This window comes from Crinia signifera, chromosome 4, assembly GCF_055691185.1.
Source record: "Crinia signifera chromosome 4, ASM5569118v1, whole genome shotgun sequence".
NCBI lineage: Eukaryota > Metazoa > Chordata > Amphibia > Anura > Myobatrachidae > Crinia > Crinia signifera.
The window spans coordinates 3,757,303-3,780,748 of NC_139220.1; the positions used below are offsets into that span (position 1 = coordinate 3,757,303).

Here is a 23,446-nt window from a genome sequence, read left to right on the forward strand (position 1 = left end):
AAGGGTAATACCCCATAATGTATGGTTCGTATTGGGGCAGTTTGCGCTAGGCGATGCGCACTAAATATTAGGGTTTTGTTGTTTAGTAGTTTCTACAGTGGTTAATAGTAATAGTGCTTCCCCCGCCCCCCCCCCCCCGCTGTACACCGGCACCGCATAGGTCACTTTGGGTGAAGCAGTGATGTAACTTCCTGTGTGATGTCATGCTGCAGACTGACGGACGTGACCGCCATGTTTTCTATATTCCCAGGTTCTGAGATGGCATCGGAAATATCGGCCCTTAACGCAGTGTTTTTAAATAGATTTAAAAAAAAAAAAAGACTTTAAAAAAGGTGCAGCCAGTATTGAATAGGAATTTTCATTTTCATTTTGGGAGACTGACTCTGCATATAATCTAGTTATACCCTGGGAGACCTGGAACTGACCAATAACCGCCCATTCAGTAAATGGCCGCAGTTATCTCCACAATAACGGTTTAGTAATCACAGCCGCCAGTATTAAATATCTTTTCTCTCCTCTCCTGGAGATTATCGGACTTGCACCCGCTCTGATTTGCAGGACAGATGTTACATAGTTGTTGGTCACATAAATCCGGTGGAAAGTAAAATGAATTAATGAGTTAAAGCTGAATGTAACCTGCAGTGTTCGGATGGATTTGGCGGGTTGTCTCCCGGTGCCGACCCTACTGACCCTACTCTGTGCGGTGATGCTTCTACCTCCCTGCAGGGGTCAGCAGCAGGCAGTGTATCACCGTGGGGGTGGGGGGTTCGGTGACAGGTGCTGGAATTGGTCCTGACAGTGTGGGAAGGTCACAACGTTTAACCTTTAGTGCTGCCCTGTGCGTTCCATCTACTGTCCTCAGCTGACGGGGGCCAACTGCACTCCGGTTATACATATTGCTGTATACTATGAAGTGCTCAGATGTGATCGCAATGATACAATAAGGGGCTTTTGTTTAGTGCGTTGTCCACATCTCTGTAATACGTTATAGAGTTCTGTACTTGTTCTGTGTCAGGTGAGGCTGATATTGCATTATATACAGTGCTTGTTATGCCAAAACGGCTTATAGTGTGTATATACAGTATGTATGACCCCTGGTCACGTTACGTGCTTCGCTAGATACAAGGTAGTCGGTAACATCCTCTTCAGGATACAATTCATTCATTACTGAATTTACCAGATTGTGCCGTGGGCAGACATCGGCATCTCACAGCTCAGTGATGGCTAACCGTGTCACTCCAGCTGTTGTTGAACTACACATCGCAGCATGCCCTACTACAGTTTTACTATTTGGCCATGCTAAAACTGATGCAGGGCATGCTGGGATGTGTAGTTCAACAACAGCTGCAGTGACAAGGTTAGCCATCACTGTCCTAGCTGATTCATACATACTATAACATCTGATTTTCTCATTAGTCCCATCTAAACCCTGTATGGTTGTTGGACCTTCTTATACGCCGAGCAAAACCCACAATATTGTTACCTAGAACCCACAGAGGACCTGCACACCTCTCCTAACCCCACAGGGGACAATTATGGGACTTGTAGTTACTGACTGGGGATCCGGGAATGTTACTATGTACTGACTAACATTGGGAAGCTGGCACATGTATGCAGGTTCCCCTCATCACTTTATCGTGGTGAAGTGAGCCTGCCTTTCGGCCGAATGTATTTGTCTTTGTGCGCACGTTATGGGGGTGCGTTATTCCCTGCTGACGGGTATACGCTTCCTCCCATAACCTGTGTGCGCTCCTCCCCGGCTATTTGTTATGTTATGTGCAGTTTTCCATGCTTGTTGGTCTCCGGCGTCTTAAAATTTAAATTGCGCATGCGCGGGGAAATATTCGCCAGGGATGCTGTGTACCCGGCGCATGCGCTGTTTTGATTTGAAGATGCCGAAGCCAGCAAGCAGCGCTGAACATGAAGCAGGAGACCTGCAGCGCCAGAAGAAGATGGCGATCCGGGACGGGACTACATAAAGAACGAAGCCCCACATCGCCGGATCATACATAAGGTAAGGCGCAGGTGCTCTTTTTAAAATAATGTCGCTGCTGACACGGTGAGCTGGGACTGTTACTGTGTACTAACTGATGGGGAAGAGTCGGGACTGTTACTGTGTACTAACTGATGTGGAAGAGTCGGGACTGTTACTGTGTACTGACTGATGGGGAAGAGTCGGGACTGTTACTGTGTACTGACTGATGGGAAAGAGTCGGGACTGTTACTGTGTACTGACTGATGGGGAAGAGTCGGGACTGTTACTGTGTACTGACTGACGGGGAAGAGTCGGGACTGTTACTGTGTACTGACTGACGGGGAAGAGTCGGGACTGTTACTGTGTACTGACTGATGGGGAAGAGTCGGGACTGTTACTGTGTACTGACTGACGGGGAAGAGTCGGGACTGTTACTGTGTACTGACTGACTGGGAGGAGCCGGCACGGTTACTGTGTACTGACTGATGGGGAAGAGTCGGGACTGTTACTGTGTACTGACTGATGGGGAAGAGTCGGGACTGTTACTGTGTACTAACTGATGGGGAAGAGTCGGGACTGTTACTGTGTACTAACTGATGTGGAAGAGTCGGGACTGTTACTGTGTACTAACTGATGTGGAAGAGTCGGGACTGTTACTGTGTACTGACTGATGTGGAAGAGTCGGGACTGTTACTGTGTACTGACTGATGGGGAAGAGTCGGGACTGTTACTGTGTACTGACTGATGGGGAAGAGTCGGGACTGTTACTGTGTACTGACTGATGGGGAAGATTCGGGACTGTTACTGTGTACTGACTGATGGGGAAGAGTCGGGACTGTTACTGTGTACTGACTGATGGGGAAGAGTCGGGACTGTTACTGTGTACTGACTGACGGGGAAGAGTCTGGACTGTTACTGTGTACTGACTGACGGGGAAGAGTCGGGACTGTTACTGTGTACTGACTGACGGGGAAGAGTCTGGACTGTTACTGTGTACTGACTGATGTGGAAGAGTCGGGACTGTTACTGTGTACTGACTGATGGGGAAGAGTCGGGACTGTTACTGTGTACTGACTGATGGGAAAGAGTCGGGACTGTTACTGTTTACTGACTGATGAGGAAGAGTCGGGACTGTTACTGTGTACTGACTGACTGGGAGGAGCCGGCACGGTTACTGTGTACTGACTGACGGGGAAGAGTCGGGACTGTTACTGTGTACTGACTGATGGGGAAGAGTCGGGACTGTTACTGTGTACTGACTGACGGGGAAGAGTCGGGACTGTTACTGTGTACTGACTGACGGGGAAGAGTCGGGACTGTTACTGTGTACTGACTGACGGGGAAGAGTCGGGACTGTTACTGTGTACTGACTGACGGGGAAGAGTCTGGACTGTTACTGTTTACTGACTGACGGGGAAGATTCGGGACTGTTACTGTTTACTGACTGACGGGGAAGATTCGGGACTGTTACTGTGTACTGACTGACAGTGAAGAGTCGGGACTGTTACTGTGTACTGACTGACGGGGAAGAATCTGGACTTTTACGGTGTACTGACTGACGGGAAGGAGCCGGGACTGTTACTGTGTACTGACTGACGGGATGGAGCCGGGACTGTTACTGATTGACAGGCGATAGTGGGGAGCCGGGCTGGCACTGTTGCTAAGTACTGACTGATAGTGGTCAGCCCCCGGCTTCCTGGGACATCCATACATGTATAGGTGTAGTAGTCACACCCCCAAGCTTTGTGGGATATGTATAGGTACAGTAGAAAGACCCCCGGCTTTCTGGACATGTATTCATGTAGAGGTGTTGTAGTCCCCCCCCCCCCCCCCCCCCTCCGTTAGTACATACATGTATAGGTGTTGTAGTCACCCCTCCCCGTTAGTTTATACATGTATAGGTGTTGTAGTCTCTCCCCCCCCCCCTCCCCGTTAGTTCATACATGTATAGGTGTTGTAGTCAGACCCCTCCCCCCCCCCACCTTGGTACATACATGTATAGGTGTTGTAGTCTCCCCCCCCCTCCCCATTAGTTCATACATGTAGAGGTGTTGTAGTCAGACCCCTCCACCCCCACGTTGGTACATACATGTAGAGGTGTTGTAATCAGACCACTCCCCCCCCCCCCCCCCCAACATTCGTACATACACCCCCCCCCCCCCCCCCCCCCCCGTTAGTACATACATGTATAGGTGTTGTAGTCTGACCCCCCCCCCCCCCGTTAGTACATACATGTATAGGTGTTGTAGTCAGACCCCCCCCCCCAGTGGTATATACAAGTATGATTCTGGGGCTGCAGTTTCCGTTGTCTCCTAGCCATGGGATTTCCGTCCCACCAGCAGATTTGGGATCCCCCTGTCTCTGGGATGAGATCCCCGGACCCCTCCGCTATCTCTCTGTCTTATTATCTGTGTCATCTTGATATACAGTCGCTGACTACATCTCATTAACCATCTCACCTTTCCAGCTGTGCGTATTGATCCCAGGACTCGGCTGTGACGTGCACATTGGAGGGAGCGGCGCCCAGTTTGATCTATTCAAAATATGGCAGATTGTCCTGACCGGCCTTCAATCACATCTCTCACACTCTGGGAAGTGAAGCCCCTGGAGGGAGACTCATCTCCAGAGCTGACAAGAGGTCTCGCCAGTCCAGATTAATCCCAGGCAAGGGAGAAGGGAGGGGGATCTGGACTCCGGTGATTTAAAGTCAGACCCAAATCGCCGCAGCGTCCAGTAGAACAGGTGTCCTGACTCCGAGGGAAGATGAAGGTGAGTTCTCCCAAATCCCCGTGTCTGTGCTCCTGAGCTTAGAGTTCATATAAAGAACTATACAGCACACACATATATATATATATATATATATATATATATATATATATATATATATATATATATATATATATATATATATACACACACACACACACATAGACAGCAGTGACCTTTGCTTTCGCCAGGAATAGGCCTGTAGCAATCCGTATCTCCGCTGATGATCCTGACACACAGATTGATAGTAATTGGCGTTTTAAGAGCAGTTATAAAATTTATTTCTAAACACGTTTTCTAAAATCTTTCCGATTATTTTGTTGTTTATAGAATATAAGTAACAATAGGATGAAGAACGATGTCAGGGTAACTCTAGCATGTAATAATGTGCGATATATACGTATTGGTGTATCGGAGAGTCGCCCGTTGTGTTATCTGTAACCTAAAATGAACTGAGAGAGCGCACTGCATTGATCACCAATTATTTATTAAAATAATTAATATTAAATTTAATAAGCAACAAATCACATATAATTAATAGTTATATATAACTATTAATTATATGTGATTTGTTGCTTATTAAATTTAATATGAATTATTTGAATAAATAATTGGTGACCAATGCAGTGCGCTCTCTCAGTTCATTTTATTTCTTTGTACCAGGAGTTCATAGTATTCTCTTTGGGAGCAGCCTAACTAACCACAGCTGTGGTCCACTGACATTTTATAATTTAATAGTTGCGCCTAATATTGCTCTAGTTTTTATCTGTTACGTGGAATTATTTGCACCTCTTTGTGTTGATTTGTGTATTCTTCATAATCAGAGATCACCGCAGGTAAAGCAGCACTTAGTGCTACGTAACGGCAGAGGCTCCGTCTCCCAGGTTAAATGATCCTTTATAATCTTCTAACGATCATTGATTACATTCCTAAGTTCGTTAATAGGCAGGAACTGATTTCTCAGACAGACGCTTCACTGTGTAGAATTGATGTTCCCGAGGTCTCTCTGGGAATTATGTGATTATTAATTATCCCCTTTCCTCCCGAGGGAAGCGTCACTTATTGGTGAGTGCATTGGGCTAATCTGATTATTGGTCCCTGGGGATGTTCCCAGCGGTGCCCAGCTCATGTCACAGCCATATTGGGGTGTATTTCCCATCTGTCACCCTACATGTAACTGACTGGCCCATTATAGGAACAATAGGTTACACTTCATTAACCAGAAAATCTACCAGTATAAATACTGTATATGGTCCTTGTGCTGAATCCAGGCCAACACCAGGGGCCACCTGGGTTCTTAGGGCCCTGGGACAGACCCGGCGTTTGATATATCATTCTCTGACAGCATAAATTGGGGTCAATTTATTCAAGGCCGATTTTAGTTATTTTTTTTATCCAGATAAAATTGTCCTTTTTGTAAGTTTTCCCCTTTAAGTTAGTCACAGACCCTCTAAGTAGCCAGAAATTCACAGTATAACAGTATATGTGGAGAGACTGCACCAAGGTGTTGTGGATGACGTGTGTGTAACCTGACGCGTGAGACCCCTCACCTAAATTATAGTCACACATTGTACCCTTGTGCATTCCCTGAGATCACAGTTCAGATGTAGAGTCGGAGACAGGATGCATGTACAGGTGCCACAGGACAGGAGACAGGGTGCACAGGTGCCACAGGACAGGAGACAGGGTGCACAGGTGCCACAGGACAGGAGACAGGGTGCGCAGGTGCCACAGGACAGGAGACAGGGTGCGCAGGTGCCACAGGACAGGAGACAGGGTGCACAGGTGCCACAGGACAGGAGACAGGGTGCGCAGGTGCCACAGGACAGGAGACAGGGTGCGCAGGTGCCACAGGACAGGAGACAGGGTGCACAGGTGCCACAGGACAGGAGACACGATGCGCAAGTACCACAGGACAGGAGACAGGGTGCGCAGGTGCCACAGGACAGAAGACACGATGCGCAGGTACCACAGGACAGGAGACAGGGTGCGCAGGTGCCACAGGACAGGAGACAGGGTGCGCAGGTGCCACAGGACAGGAGACAGGGTGTGCAGGTGCCACAGGACAGAAGACACGATGCGCAGGTACCACAGGACAGGAGACGGGGTGCACAGGTGCCACAGGACAGGAGACAGGGTGCCACGGGACAGGAGACAGGGTGCGCAGGTGCCACAGGACAGGAGACAGGGTGCACAGGTGTCACAGGACAGAATACACGATGCGCTGGTACCACAGGACAGGAGACAGGGTGCGCAGGTGCCACAGGACAGGAGACAGGGTGCCACGGGACAGGAGACGGGGTGCACAGGTGCCACAGGACAGGGTGCACAGGTGCCACAGGACAGGAGACGGTGCACAGGACAGGAGACAGGGTGCACAGGTGCCACAGGACAGGAGACAGGGTGCACAGGTGCCAAAGGACAGGAGACATGGTGCACAGGTGCCACAGGACAGGAGACATGGTGCACAGGTGCCACAGGACAGGAGACAGGGTGCACAGGTGCCACAGGACAGGAGACATGGTGCACAGGTGCCACAGAACAGGAGACAGGGTGCGCAGGTGCCACAGGAGACAGGATGCACAGGTGCCACAGGACAGGAGACAGGATGCACAGGTGCCACAGGACAGGAGACTGGGTGCACATGTGCCACAGGACAGGAGACTGGGTGCACATGTGCCACAGGACAGGAGACCGGGTGCACAGGTGCCACAGGGCAGGAGACCGGGTGCACAGGTGCCACAGGACAGGAGACCGGGTGCACAGGTGCCACAGGACAGGAGACCGGGTGCACAGGTGCCACAGGACAGGAGACCGGGTGCACAGGTGCCACAGGACAGGAGACCGGGTGCACAGGTGCCACAGGACAGGAGACCGGGTGCACAGGTGCCACAGGACAGGAGACCGGGTGCACAGGTGCCACAGGACAGGAGACCGGGTGCACAGGTGCCACAGGACAGGAGACCGGGTGCACAGGTGCCACAGGACCGGAGACCGGGTGCACAGGTGCCACAGGACCGGAGACCGGGTGCACAGGACCGGAGACCGGGTGCACAGGTGCCACAGGACCGGAGACCGGGTGCACAGGTGCCACAGGACCGGAGACCGGGTGCACAGGTGCCACAGGACCGGAGACCGGGTGCACAGGTGCCACAGGACAGGAGACAGGGTGCACAGGTGCCACAGGACAGGAGACAGGGTGCAGAGGTGCCAAAGGACAGGAGACAGGGTGCACAGGTGCCACAGGACAGGGTGCACAGGCGCCACAGGACAGGAGACGGTGCACAGGCGCCACAGGACAGGAGACAGGATGCGCAGGCATCACCGGACAGGAGGCAGGGGCCACAGGACAGAAGACAGGATGAACAGGTGCCACAGGACAGGAGACAGGGTGCACAGGTGCCACAGGACAGGAGACAGGGTGCGCAGGTACCACAGGACAGGAGACAGGGTGCGCAGGTGCCACAGGACAGAAGACACGATGCACAGGAGACAGGGTGCACAGGTGCCACAGGACAGGAGACAGGGTGCACAGGTGCCACAGGACAGGAGACAGGGTGCACAGGTGCCACAGGACAGGAGACAGGGTGCACAGGTGCCACAGGACAGGAGACAGGGTGCACAGGTGCCACAGGACAGGAGACAGGGTGCACAGGTGCCACAGGACAGGAGACAGGGTGCACAGGTGCCACAGGACAGGAGACAGGGTGCACAGGGGCCACAGGACAGGGGACAGGATGGACAGGTGCCACAGGACAGGGTGCACAGGTGCCACAGGACAGGAGACAGGGTGCGCAGGCGCCCCAGGACAGGAGACGGGATGCGCAGGCGCCCCAGGACAGGAGACGGGGTGCGCAGGCGCCCCAAGACAGGAGACGGGGTGCGCAGGCGCCCCAGGACAGGAGACGGGGTGCGCAGGCGCCCCAGGACAGGAGACGGGGTGCGCAGGCGCCCCAGGACAGGAGATGGGGTGCGCAGGCGCCCCAGGACAGGAGACGGGGTGCACAGGTACCAAAGGATAGGTGGCACCTGTGCATTCTGTCTCCTGTGCATCCTGTCCTGTGGCACCTGTCCGTCCTGTCTCCTGTCCTGTGGCACCTGCGCACCCTGTCTCCTGTCCTGTGGCACCTGCGCACCCTGTCTCCTGTCCTGTGGCACCTGCGCACCCTGTCTCCTGTCCTGTGGCACCTGCGCACCCTGTCTCCTGTCCTGTGGCACCTGCGCACCCTGTCTCCTGTCCTGGGGCGCCTGCGCACCCTGTCTCCTGTCCTGTGGCACCTGCGCACCCTGTCTCCTGTCCTGTGGCACCTGCGCACCCTGTCTCCTGTCCTGTGGCACCTGCGCACCCTGTCTCCTGTCCTGTGGCACCTGCGCACCCTGTCTCCTGTCCTGTGGCACCTGCGCACCCTGTCTCCTGTCCTGTGGCACCTGCGCACCCTGTCTCCTGTCCTGTGGCACCTGCGCACCCTGTCTCCTGTCCTGTGGCACCTGCGCATCCTGTCCTGAATGTTCTCCCCCATTTGCATGCATTTATGTATAATACACTGTTCCCATAATGTTATATATACACACATACATTTGCGCTGTATACAGTAATAGTAATATGTCTGCTTCATGACGTGAGTCTGTGTGTCTCCACTATGCAGGACCCTGGCTCTCGGGCAGCGTGCACTCTCATCCTCCTAATGACCACCTCCATCATCCCTCATCACTCCTGGAGCCTCCCTCAGGTAGGAGACCCCGCCCACTGGTATCTCTGCGCCCACTGGTATCTCTGCGCCCACTGGTATCTCTGCGCCCACTGGTATCTCTGCGCCCACTGGTATCTCTGCGCCCACTGATATCTCTGCGCCCACTGATATCTCTGCGCCCACTGATATCTCTGCGCCCACTGATATCTCTGCGCCCACTGATATCTCTGCGCCCACTGATATCTCTGCGCCCACTGATATCTCTGCGCCCACTGATATCTCTGCGCCCACTGATATCTCTGCGCCCACTGATATCTCTGCGCCCACTGATATCTCTGCGCCCACTGATATCTCTGCGCCCACTGATATCTCTGCGCCCACTGATATCTCTGCGCCCACTGATATCTCTGCGCCCACTGATATCTCTGCGCCCACTGATATCTCTGCGCCCACTGATATCTCTGCGCCCACTGATATCTCTGCGCCCACTGATATCTCTGCGCCCACTGATATCTCTGCGCCCACTGATATCTCTGCGCCCACTGATATCTCTGCGCCCACTGATATCTCTGCGCCCACTGATATCTCTGCGCCCACTGATATCTCTGCGCCCACTGATTTCTCTGCTCTAGCTGTACCTGCTCCCATCTCACTCTCTCTCTCTCTCACTCTCTCTCTCTCACCAGAATCATTTCCAGAGAAGGAACTGGACCCCTCAGGCCATGCTGTACCTAAAGGGGGCACGTGAGTGACTGCTGACCACAGGAGGGGAGCCCCATAGTGGCCCCTCCTTATGACTCTCCTCAGTTCTGGGCTCTGCCCATGCAGATTGCGCCTCAGTAACGCCCTGTGCAGAGAGTTGTATAGTTATACACCCGTATTTCCCTGCATTGGGCAGTATAGGGGGCCCTGTGTTCAGCTCCATGTGGGCCCCCTCCTTAGAGTCTACTGTGCATGTGCAGGGCTCCGGGAACATGGTGCCTGTGCCTTATTCCTAGGGACACCTCTGCTGTGTATGCACAAATCACCCGCAATATGGCCGCTGCACCATTTTTTGGGTGATCTTTGTCTGCATTGCCAGTACGACCCGCTGGACTTTGGAGCATACTTGCCTATTTTTGAAAACTAGTTTCAGGGAGATTATAGATGGTAGTAGAATTTTGCACAGTGCCCCATTGAGGGGGCGTGTCATGCTCCACCTAAAGGGCGTGGCTAGTTCCATATATAAAGAGATTGTGAACGTGGCACCTAGAAGCGTGGGTGTGCACTGCTACATCTGAGGGGAATCCTGTAAACTGACTTATATCCAAATGTAGATGAGCCCCAAAGCAGTTAGTAAGAGCTACTATACTTGGTAAAGTGCTGGGACATGGCGCTGAGGATTCAATGTAAGGGCAGTTTCACACACACTCCGGCTCCTGCCGGGCGGCAAAATGCAGCACGACCAAAGGCCGTGCCGTTCGCAATTAGAATAATGGACAGCATTCTGTCCTTTCATACAGGACGGTCACAGCGCGGCCGCCAGGTAACAGCCGGATCTTTGTACTGCACAGGATGGCTGCCGCGCCACAGGGGGGCGCCCCGCCACTCACCTGCACCCAGGGGGAACAGTCATTCATTATTTGCAGGTTATTAGTTTGATCTGCGCTGTACTAGTGTTTGTATGCATGTACAATACATCCATGATGTACTCCTAGGCACACACACACAGGCACACAGCAAAATACACACTTTTAATAACTTGTATATTAATTAAAGTACACAAAATGATACTCTGTACTTGTGTACTTTCACGGCTCCCATCGCATGCCATCGCATGGCATATGTAGTGGCATGCGATGGGATGCGATTTTTGCAGTTTTTAAGCCTTTTTTTTTTTTAAATAGCATGCGATTTTAACAGAAATGCATCCAAATGCATTGAAATTAGTATCAAACATGTTCAATGGCCCCCAAATGTCATTTTTCAGGCTGTATCACCCCCACTATCAACGCGAACCCGAAGCGTGGCGAGCGCAGCGAGCCCGAAAGGGGCGGCGGTACGCGTCCTACGACCTTTTCATACCCCCACTATCCACGTCGGTGTGGAGTTGAGAATAGAAAGTGTGGCGAGCGCAGCGAGCCACCGAGCCCGAAGCATGGCGAGCGGACGCGGACACCTGTGAAGCCCGCGAGGGGACGCGTATACCTGTGAAGGTATCCGGGGCCATTGAACATGTTTGATACTAATTTCAATGCATTTGGATGCATTTCTGTTAAAAATCGCATGCGATCGTATCGCATGCGATTTTTTGCTATGCGATGGACATCGTGGGAGCCGTGATTGTACACAAGTACCTGATACTCTAAATAAAGATCTACACACAAATATTATTAAAATAGAATAAACTTCCCTGCACCTCTCTGGTGCACTGCATACCTTCCTTCAGCTTCATCGCACTGACTCACTGAGGTCTGGGCATGCTCACTGCAGAGGATTACTTCTGGGCTGCACAGACAGCAGCCCATAGAAGCACTGTAGCTCTGGTGCACTGCATACCTTCCTTCAGCTGCATCACACTGACTCACTGAGGTCTGGGCATGCTCACTGCAGAGGATTACTTCTGGGCTGCACAGACAGCAGCCCATAGAAGCACTGTAGCTCTGGTGCACTGCATACCTTCCTTCAGCTGCATCACACTGACTCACTGAGCATAGGCGAATCTAGGGGGTGGTCCGGGGGTGCACAGGACCACCCATTACCCCCTTTTGTAGCTGAGGGATGGGGCTTTCCAACGAGTCCAGCTCTATGTCTCTAGCCCCCTGGGAACCGGAGATACGGCCAGGCAAAGCTGGAACGTTTTCCCTATAGGATAACATGGGACCCGCTAATTCCGACCCCCAGTTCCCCCTTCGACATCACTGAAGCTCGAGGTTGATGTCAATCGAACCCAAATCGCTCGGCCTTCAATCTGATACCAGGCTGGATCCATATGGGTTAATTGGTTCCAGGGACATTGAGGTTAAACTGTTTTTTTTTTTTTTTTTTTTTTTTTTTTTTCTTTAATGTAATTTCATGACTGTTTATGTTCTTTGAGGGCAGATTTCTCTGGAACCAAACAGCCCAGTTTCACGGGACCAAAATCATTCGAAGCCAACTCAAAAGTTCTTCAATATGATACTGATCTCATGTAAATGGGTCAGTTGGTTCCGAAGATATAGCTGGTTGGTTAAAGGGGGGTAGGGAGAGGGGAGTGGTTGTCTCTCCCCCTCATACCAGAAAATGCAGGGACTAGGCTGGTGTATGAGGGGTCAGCCTGGGTATGTCCCTGCATGATCCTGGGACCATATTCCCGGGTAAATCCCTGCATTTTCTGTTGTGAAAGGGGTATTATTTCAAACAGCCGTGACCTGCAGTGCTCTGAATACAGCCGGGCAGCCCCCTGCTCTCTGCCCAGCTGTCAATTACTGTCACCCCTGCAGCTTCCGCTCCAATTCTTCTCCCCGCTTTCACCTCAGCTCCCCCCCTTTAATCATGTGGTGCCAGCGCCCGGCGTGCTCCCCCGACGTCATGCACAACAACAGCGCGCACAATATTTAAAAAGGCCACTCGGCTAGAGGGGACACCAGGAGGGGAGTGGGAGCGTGCGCTGCGCTGCGCTCTGCTCCTCTCCCCATAGAAGCAGCTGCACCGCTCTCCATCTCTCCCTGCAGCAGCAGCGAAGGCTCATATAAAAATTTACAGTAAGTGGCACCTTTGGGGGCATTGCTTAAGGGATGCTACAAGTGGCGGTATGTGGGGGCATTACGCATAATGTGTGGCTTAATGTGTAAGGGGCATTACGGTGTGCAGCATCGTGTGTAAGTGGCATTATGTGTGCAGCATCATGTGTAATGGGTACTATGGTGAGCGGCATCATGTGTAATGGGTACTATGGTGTGCGGCATCATGTGTAATGGGTACTATGGTGTGCAGCATCATGTGTAATGGTACTATGGTGTGCGGCATCATATGTAATGGGTACTATAGTGCCATCAAGCAAGAATCCCCTAGCAATGAGCACGTAGGTAAGCAGCACTTATGTGGCAAATATGTAATGGCCATTACGGTTTGTTATATAGTATGTAATGGGCATCATGATGTGTGGCACAATGTGTAATGGGCATTATGGTGTGTGGCCTTATGTGTAATTGGCATTACGGCGTGTGGCTTTATGTGTAATGGGTATTACGGAGTTTGCTAAAACGTGTAATCGGCATTACTGTGTATGGTCTAAAGTGTAATACCACACCCCTTTTGTGATGCCACGCCTCCTTCCCATGAGGCCACACCCCCTTTTTGCCGCGCGGCTACGACGCGCAAAGGTCCCCCTACTATTGTGTCTAGATCTGGGACCACCCATTACCATAATTCTAGATTCGCCTATGTCACTGAGGTCTGTGCATGCTCACTGCAGATGATTGCTTCTGGGCTGCACAGACAGCAGCCCATAGAAGCACTGTAGCTCTGGTGATGTCATACTTGCCTACTTTTGAAAACTATGTGTCATTACAGAGGGACGACGCTTCATCTCCGACGAGAGTCAGAGGAAAGATCTCTATGACCGGCTACAGCTGGGTAATGTCCACACACACAACGTCACATGTGTACATACACACACACACACACAACGTCACACGTGTACATACACACAACGTCACATGTGTACATACATACATACATACACACACACACACAACGTCACACTTGTACATACACACACTCCACACGTGTACATACAGATACACTCACACAACATCACCCGTGTATATACATATACACACACACATCACATGTGTACATACACACATGCCACACATGTAAATACACTGGCACAATGTCACACGTATATATGTCTGTATTGCCATGCAGTCTGCGTGTTTCATGTGTGCCACATTTAGGGGTCTATGGGGCAGATGTATTTACACCTGGAGAAGAGATAAACTGATGATAAAGTGAAGGAGATAATGTGGAGAATTAAAAACTCAGCCAATCCGCTCCTAACTGCCAGGTTACATGCTGTATTAAAAAGTATCTGGTTGTCTAATGCTTCATATCTATAAATGGCAGTTAGGAGCTGGTCTGGTCCTTAATCTCTCACCAAAGCTTCATACATTGGACAGATGTATTAAGCCTGGAGAAGAGATAAAGTGGAGATAAGGTAAAAGGAGATAAAGCACCAGCCAACTAGCTCCCAACTGTAATTTTCAAACACAGCTGATTGGCTGGTGCGTTATCTCCTTTCACTTTATCTCCACTTTATCTCTACTCCAGGCTTAATACATCTGCCCCAATGTATGAAGCTATGGAGACAGATTAAGGAACAGCAGACCAGCTCCTAACTGCCATTTATAGATCTAAAGCATCAGCCAATCAGACTCTTTTTGAACACAGCCTGTAACATGGCAGTTAGGAGTGGATTGGCTGAGTTTTTAATTCTCCACTTTATCTCTTTCCAAGACTTACTACATCTTCCTGCTATTGTAAGATACTACATGATGCAGTGAGGCACTGCCAACAAGACACAACTGGTGAGGCACTACCAACAAGACACAACTGGTGAGGCACTGCCAACAAGACACAACTGGTGAGGCACTGCCAACAAGACACAACTGGTGAGGCACTGCCAACAAGACACAACTGGTGAGGCACTGCCAACAAGACACAACTGGTGAGGCACTGCCAACAAGACACAACTGGTGAGGCACTGTTAGTCATTTACAGCTGGCGAGGCACAGGTAGTCATGCACGGCTGGCGAGGCACAGATAGTCATGCAAGGCTGGCGAGGCACAGATAGTCATGCAAGGCTGGCGAGGCACAGATAGTCATGCAAGGCTGGCGAGGCACAGATAGTCATGCACGGCTGGCGAGGCACAGATAGTCATGCACGGCTGGCGAGGCACAGATAATCATTCATGCCTGGCGAGGCACAGTTCGTCGTGCACGGCTGGCGAGGCACAGTTCGTCGTGCACGGCTGGCGAGGCACAGTTCGTCGTGCACGGCTGGCGAGGCACAGTTCGTCGTGCACGGCTGGCGAGGCACAGTTCGTCGTGCACGGCTGGCGAGGCACAGTTCGTCGTGCACGGCTGGCGAGGCACAGTTCGTCGTGCACGGCTGGCGAGGCACAGTTCGTCGTGCACTGCTGGCGAGGCACAGTTCGTCGTGCACGGCTGGCGAGGCACAGTTCGTCGTGCACGGCTGGCGAGGCACAGTTTGTCGTGCGCGGCTGGTGAGGCCGGTTAGTCATGCGCGGCTAGCGGGCCACAGTAAGTCATGTACAACTGGCGGGGCACAGTTAGTCATGCACGGCTTGCAAGGAACAGTTAGCGATACACAGCTGGTTAGGCACATGTAGCGATGCACAGCTGGTGAGGCACAGTTAGCCATGTACAGCTGGTGAGGCACAGTTAGTCATGTACAGTTGGTGAGGCACAGTTAGTCATGTACAGTTGGTGAGGCACAGTTAGTCATGCAAAGTTGGTGAGGCACAGTTATGCTGGCCATACATCAGAAAGATCAATCGTAAAATCGATTGCGCTCATGATTGTGTCCAATTTCTCTTCAAGTCCCCGGCAGTCCTTGGTGGTTTTTGGACACACAATGTGCACACAATCTGCATACAATCCATCTTACAATCAATTGAGATTGTATGATTGAGTACAATATCTTTCTGATGTATGGCCACCTTTAGCGAAACACAGCTTGCAAGGCACAGTGGAGCTGGTGAGGCACAGCTAGTCACGTGGAGCTGGTGAGGCACAGTTAGTCACGTGGAGCTGGCGAGGCACAGTTAGTGATGCAAAGTTGGCAATGCACAGTTAGCGAGGCACATGTAGCGATATACAGCTGGCGTGGCACAGTTAGTCATGCACAGCTGGAGAGGCACATATAGCGATGCACAGCGGGCGAGGCACAGTTAGTCATGCACAGCTGGCGAGGCACATGTAGCGATGCACAGCGGGCGAGGCACAGTTAGTCATGCACAGCTGGCGAGGCACATGTAGCGATACACAGCTGGCGAGGCACATGTAGCGATGCACAGCTGGTGAGGCACAGTTAGTCATGCACAGCTGGTGAGGCACAGTTAGTCATGCACAGCTGGCGAGGCACATGTAGCGATACACAGCTGGAGAGGGACATGTAGCGATGCACAGCTGGTGAGGCACAGTTAGTCATGCACAGCTGGTGAGGCACATGTAGCGATACACAGCTGGAGAGGGACATGTAGCGATGCACAGCTGGTGAGGCACAGTTAGTCATGCACAGCGGGCGAGGCACAGTTAGTCATGCACAGCTGGCGAGGCACATGTAGCGATACACAGCTGGAGAGGGACATGTAGCGATGCACAGCTGGTGAGGCACAGTTAGTCATGCACAGCGGGCTCACTAGCTGACTGTCTTATCTGGGTACTGATCACACTGTGTTATTATTCTCAGGACAGATGTGCTTATACCCAGACACCAACGGGACTAATATAACAGTGGCCGGCGCAGACTATTGCGCTTCTGATGATGATGCTGGTGATTATTACGTGTGCTTCTTTTCCAGAGACGCGTAGTCGGAACTCCAATCCGATCACCATATCGGAAGCAGCTGCCATGTTTCTGGGCTCCCTGCAGAAAGCTCAGGAAGAAGGTACGGGGGTCTCAGTTACTTGGTGGTGGGTAGAATAGAACACGGAGGGGGGAGGGGGGGGCATGTATGTTACACACTGACTGATGCCTCGTACCTCTCCTCTGCAGCAGCAGTTTATTACTAGTGTCTTATCTGGCCCGCAGACATGTATGTTACACACTGATGCCTCGTACCTCTCCTCTGCAGCAGCAGTTTATTACTAGTGTCTTACGTGTTATATCGTGTATGTGGCCCACAGACATGTATGTTACACACTGATGCCTCGTACCTCTCCTCTGCAGCAGCAGTTTATTACTAGTGTCTTATTTGGCCCGCAGACATGTATGTTACACACTGATGCCTCGTACCTCTCCTCTGCAGCAGCAGTTTATTACTAGTGTCTTACGTGTTATATCGTGTATGTGGCCCGCAGACATGTATGTTACACACTGTGGTACACACTGATGCCTCGTACCTCTCCTCTGCAGCAGCAGTTTATTACTAGTGTCTTACGTGTTATATCGTGTATGTGGCCCGCAGACATGTATGTTACACACTGTGGTACCCCCTGATGCCTCGTACCTCTCCTCTGCAGCAGCAGTTTATTACTAGTGTCTTATCTGGCCCGCAGACATGTATGTTACACACTGATGCCTCGTACCTCTCCTCTGCAGCAGCAGTTTATTACTAGTGTCTTATCTGGCCCGCAGACATGTATGTTACACACTGATGCCTCGTACCTCTCCTCTGCAGCAGCAGTTTATTACTAGTGTCTTACGTGTTATATCATGTATGTGGCCCGCAGACATGTATGTTACACACTGTGGTACACACTGATGCCTCGTACCTCTCCTCTGCAGCAGCAGTTTATTACTAGTGTCTTATCTGGCCCGCAGACATGTATGTTACACACTGATGCCTCGTACCTCTCCTCTGCAGCAGCAGTTTATTACTAGTGTCTTACGTGTTATATCGTGTATGTGGCCCGCAGACATGTATGTTACACACTGTGGTACCCCCTGATGCCTCATACCTCTCTTCTGCAGCAGATGTTGGCACCATGGACCAAGCGGAGTACCTGCCGGAGTCTCTGTTCAGCTGGTGATTGGGCGCAGTGGATCATCGTCATCACTGGCCGCTGACGCCCCCACATGTCGGACGCAGCGCTGTCACATGATATTCCGCTAGAACAAGCAGTGACCGGACGCTGCGCAGTATTATAACCTGTACGTGTTTTTAGCGTGACGCTCAGCTATCCTGTTTATTACATGTAAAGATCATTAAATCTGCAGCAACAAAATGATGAGGACGATGTACTCCTGCTGAACGTACTGTATACCCGCAGGGCTGAGAAGAAATAAAGTTATTCTGATGTATTTTGGTTACATTTGGTCATCAGATTGTTAATAACTGGATGGGGATGTCCTGCAGCACAGGGGCTTGGACGGCACAATCGCACAGTGGTTAGCATTACACTCACAAGTTGGATTCCAATTAGGGCACTATGGCCCTTATACAGATCTGATCGTAGTACAAATGTGTTCTCAAAATGGACAAAACCATGTGCACTGCCGGTGGGGCAGATGTAATAGGTACAGAGAGAGTTACATTTGGGTTCGGTGTGTTGAAACTGAAATCTAAATTGCAGTGTAAGAATAACGCATCCAGTATTTACCCTGCACAGAAACAAAATAACTCACATAAATGTAACTCTTTCTGCACATGTTACATCTGCCCCACCTGCAGTGCACATGGTTTTGTCAATTTTGAGAACAAATTTGTACTGTGATCAGATCTGAATAAGAGCCTAAGTCCTATGATACTGCACAAGAGATCAGAGGCTGAGAGGCTTGTGCTGAGCTCTGATTGGTGGAGCTCATCACATGCTTCTCAGGCCCATTGAGGATAGCAGCAGCAGCGGCCTTGTCATGGGAGGGTTTTTAATCAGAGGCAGCGCTGAGCCTGTCAGCTCTCCTACAGAGCACAGTACAGAGGGATAAACACATGTTTTTCATGTGGTTATATATATATATATATATATATATATATATATATATATATATATATATATATATATATATATATATCCCACCCTGCAGTTACACATTGTCCAGGTTTATGCTGCCTTCACTCTGTGTTCTGACAGTGTAATATTATCCCGTGCAGTTTGCGGCCAGTAATGACAAGTGGAAGGGGGCCCCCCGAAAGCTTAATCTGGCCCCATGTGTGTGACTGCATACTCTGTGCTCCTGTGTGTGTGTGTGTAATGTGTATTTGTGTCTGCATGTAGTGTGTATGCAATCTGTGTGTGTGTGTGTATCTACCTACTCTGTGCTCCTGTGTATGTGTGTCTGTGTGCGTGTGTGTATCTCCATACTCTCTGCGTGTGTGTATATGTATGTGTGTGTGTGTGTGTGTGTGTGTGTGTGTGTGTGTGTGTGTGTGTGTGTGTGTGCACTTAGGAATGACAGATACTCCCTGTAATGTGCTGTATAATACTGTATGAAATCACTACATATAACTGCTGTAAATAAAATATAAGGGGAACCCGCGCCTGACGTTTCCAGCATCCATAGTTAGACGCCGGGCAGTTATCTGGCATACAGCATATATCACGGGTATATACCAGACCTGGGCTACTCCTGCATATGAAGGGCCCAATGGTGGGAATGCAGTGTCAGCGGCCGATGCTTAGCGATGTCGGTAACCATTAGAGACGACATGGTCTGGGACCCTTGCTAAACATACATAGTCAATACTGCTACATCACATTTCCTCTCCATTACTGTACTGGTGCTTCAGAAACATACTCTGCACATTCAATTTCAAAATGTAAAGTCGCCCACTTCATACTACCATATTTCTAGATAACTCTGCTCCCCACTTCTCTGGAATCTCCACTATGCAGGAAATGAGGCTTTGATCCTCTTGGCTGACTTACAGTACACCACACACACACACACACACACACACACACATATACACTCGCACACATAATACACGCAGAGCACAGTATAGTTTGTTCTAGGCTAGGTCATTATGACCACTCCTAGGCATGGCTAAGGTGAGGAGCAGCCAGCGGTCACACAGACAGGAAAGTTGGTATCGGTGTGGGGGGCGGAGGTGTTGGCAGGTGTGCGGGGGTGGGGGGTGGTGGCAGGTGTGCGGGGGCGGAGGTGGTGGCAGTGAGCTGATGCTTTGCCTAGAGTAAATATAGATCTGAGTGTTGTTCCCACCACACATAGCGGTTCTGCTGTCAGTGTGTTACAATGCCCGTAGAATCCATATAGTATTGGGCCAGGCTTCCCCTCTCGTCCTCCTGTTTTGTTGTGTGTTACCCTCAGTTTGGGGGTAAAATGATGCCTTGTAATAAGTCAGACACACGACGGGGTGAAAGCGATATATCTTTAACTACTTCTGCACCACAGATACATATTTGTTGTCACACTGCACCAGGCATATCTATTCTAGAACATACAGGAGACTAAGCTGCATTACCTATTCCCTGCCAGTGGGGGGAGTGAAGGGCATTGTACATCACCCTGAGGCTCCCCTCCCCCTGCTGGCACACACAGGTATTACAGGTACATCCTGCCATATTTCAGTTTCTGTACTCTCCATGTTTTTTCTTGCTTCGGGATACCGGGCCAAGGGCAAACGTGGACTTAATGTTCTGGCGATCCCTCTCTGCTTCTTCATCCTCGTCGTATCGCTCATCACCATCCTCCTCCTCTTCTTCATCATCACTGTCATGAGGACTGGATGGTTGGGAAACTGATGGGGAAGGAGGCACGGAGGATGGTCTGGGGTAGCGGAATCCTTCCGTCTGGAGATAAGACACAGAGATAGACACTTACCCCACAACACGGTGTAATGTGCTGGGAGGCCGACACTGCCGGTGTAATGTGCTGGGAGGCCGACACTGCCGGTGTAACGTGCTGGGACGCCGACACTGCCGGTGTAAAGTGTTGGGAGTCCGACACTGCCGGTGTAACGTGCTGGGACGCCGACACTGCCGGTGTAACGTGCTGGGACGCCGACACTGCCGGTGTAACGTGCTGGGAGGCCGACACTGCCGGTGTAACGTGCTGGGATGCCGACACTGCCGGCGTAATGTGCTGGGACGCCGACACTGCCAATGTAACGTGCTGGGACACTGCTGGTGTAATGTGCTGGGAGGCCGACACTGCCGGTGTGACGTGCTGGGATGCAGACACTGCCGGTGTAACGTGCTGGGATGCCGACACTGCTGGTGTAACGTGCTGAGATGCCGACACTGCTGGTGTAACGTGCTGGGATGCCGACACTGCCGGTGTAACGTGCTGGGATGCCGACACTGCCAGTGTAACGTGCTGGGATGCCGACACTGCCAGTGTAACGTGCTGGGATGCCGACACTTCCGGTGTAACGTACTGGGATGCCGACACTGCCGGTGTAACGTGCTGGGATGCCGACACTGCCGGTGTAACGTGCTGGGATGCTGACACTGCCGGTGTAACGTGCTGGGATGCTGACACTGCCGGTGTAACGTGCTGGGAGGCCGACACTGCCGTTGTAATGTGCTGGGATGCCGACACTGCCGGTGTAACGTGCTGGGATGCCGACACTGCCGGTGTAACGTGCTGGGAGGCCGACACTGCCGGTGTAATGTGCTGGGAGGCCAACACTGCCAATGTAACGTGCTGGGACACTGCCGGTGTAACGTGCTGGGATGCCGACACTGCCGGTGTAACGTGCTGGGATGCCGACACTGCCGGTGTGACGTGCTGGGAGGCCGACACTGCCGGTGTAACGTACTGGGAGGCCGACACTGCCGGTGTAACGTGCTGGGATGCCGACACTGCCGGTGTGACGTGCTGGGAGGCCGACACTGCCGGTGTAACGTACTGGGATGCCGACACTGCCGGTGTAATGTGCTGGGAACTCACAAATATACTATCTATCTCATAGCTATCTATTAGAGGGTACACACAGTGAGATTTGCACTATTTTACTATTCGATTTTACTTATAGAAAAAAATCGAATAGAAAATCGAATGAGCATCAAAAGGTTTTTCTACATTCGATGCAGATTTGATCCCGATGCGCGCTCCCGTGTAGTGTAAATCAAATAGAAAAATATTCTTGTCAGGCAAAACTATATAAAACAGATCTGTACTACAGTATATTGTCAAATCCAATACATTCAATTCAATCCCAATTCGATCCCAATCGAAACGCACGCAAAATACACTTATTACCCCCATCCTGCACTTATTACTCCCATCCTGCACTTATTACCCCCATTCTGCACTTATTACTCCATCCTGCACTTATTACTCCATACTGCACTTATTACTCCCATCCTGCACTTATTAACCCCATCCTGCACTTATTACCCCCATCCTGCACTTATTAACCCCATCCTGCACTTATTAACCCCATCCTGCACTTATTACCCCCATCCTGCACTTATTACCCCCATCCTGCACTTATTACCCCCACCCTGCACTTATTACCCCCACCCTGCACTTATTACCCCCACCCTGCACTTATTACCCCCATCCCACACTTATTACCCCCATCCCACACTTATTACTCCCATATCGCACTTATTACTCCCATCCCGCACTTATTACCCCCATTCTGAACTTATTACCCCCATCCTGCACTTATTACCCCCATCCTGCACTTATTACCCCCATCCTGCACTTATTACCCCCATCCCGCACTTATTACCCCCATTCCGCACTTATTACCCCCACCCTGCACTTATTACCCCCACCCTGCACTTATTATCCCCATTCTGCACTTATTACCCCCATCCTGCACTAATTATCCCATCCTGCACTTATTACCCCCATTCTGCACTTATTACCCCCATTCTGCACTTATTACCCCCATCCTGTACTTATTACCCCCATCCTGCACTTATTACCCCCATTCTGCACTTATTACCCCCATCCCGCACTTATTTCACCCATCCCGCACTTATTACTCCCATCCCGCACTTATTACCCCCATTCTGCACTTATTACCCCCATCCTGCACTTATTATCCCATCCCGCACTTATTACCCCCATCCCGCACTTATTACCCCCATCCTGCACATATTACCCCCATCCTGCACTTATTACCCCCGTTCTGCACTTATTACCCCCATCCTGTACTTATTACCCCCAGCCCGCACTTATTACACCCATTCTGCACTTATTACCCCCATCCCGCACTTATTACCCCCATTCCGCACTTATTACCCCCATTCTGCACTTATTACCCCCATTCTGTACTTATTACCCCCATCCTGCACTTATTACCCCCATTCTGCACTTATTACCCCCATCCTGCACTTATTACCCCCATCCTGCACTTATTACTCCCATTCTGCACTTATTACCCC

General features: G+C 51.0%; 2 protein-coding genes across 3 annotated transcripts in view; one reads left to right on the forward strand and one right to left on the reverse strand.

Annotated features, from left to right (window-relative positions):
- Nucleotides 1-4,282: 4,282 nt before the first annotated feature.
- Nucleotides 4,283-18,427, forward strand: SPX (spexin hormone). 2 transcript variants are annotated; one of them, XM_083180777.1, is made up of 6 exons: nucleotides 4,283-4,744; nucleotides 9,388-9,471; nucleotides 10,119-10,176; nucleotides 13,966-14,028; nucleotides 17,002-17,088; nucleotides 18,114-18,427. In XM_083180777.1, the coding sequence occupies exons 1-6, from the start codon at nucleotides 4,739-4,741 to the stop codon at nucleotides 18,170-18,172; spliced, it is 357 nt and encodes a 118-aa protein (XP_083036903.1). In that variant the 5' UTR covers nucleotides 4,283-4,738; the 3' UTR covers nucleotides 18,173-18,427. The 2 variants fall into 2 exon arrangements, with proteins under 2 accessions (XP_083036903.1, XP_083036904.1); XM_083180778.1 differs by having other exon boundaries at nucleotides 18,117-18,427.
- A 2,031-nt stretch (nucleotides 18,428-20,458) lies between these two features.
- The window catches only part of GYS2 (glycogen synthase 2), a 79,164-nt gene continuing 76,176 nt past the window's right edge, over nucleotides 20,459-23,446 (reverse strand). The window contains exon 16 of the mRNA XM_083180779.1: nucleotides 20,459-20,893. Coding sequence (XP_083036905.1) covers nucleotides 20,669-20,893 — 225 coding nt within the window. The 3' untranslated portion in view covers nucleotides 20,459-20,668. The remainder of the gene's footprint in view (nucleotides 20,894-23,446) is intronic.

Coding starts and splice junctions, on each gene's coding strand:
- SPX (XM_083180777.1), top strand. Junction 9,472..10,118: donor ACTCCTGGAGCCTCCCTCAG/GTAGGAGACCCC, acceptor CTCTCTCACCAG/AATCATTTCCAGAGAAGGAA. Junction 14,029..17,001: donor CTATGACCGGCTACAGCTGG/GTAATGTCCACA, acceptor CTTCTTTTCCAG/AGACGCGTAGTCGGAACTCC.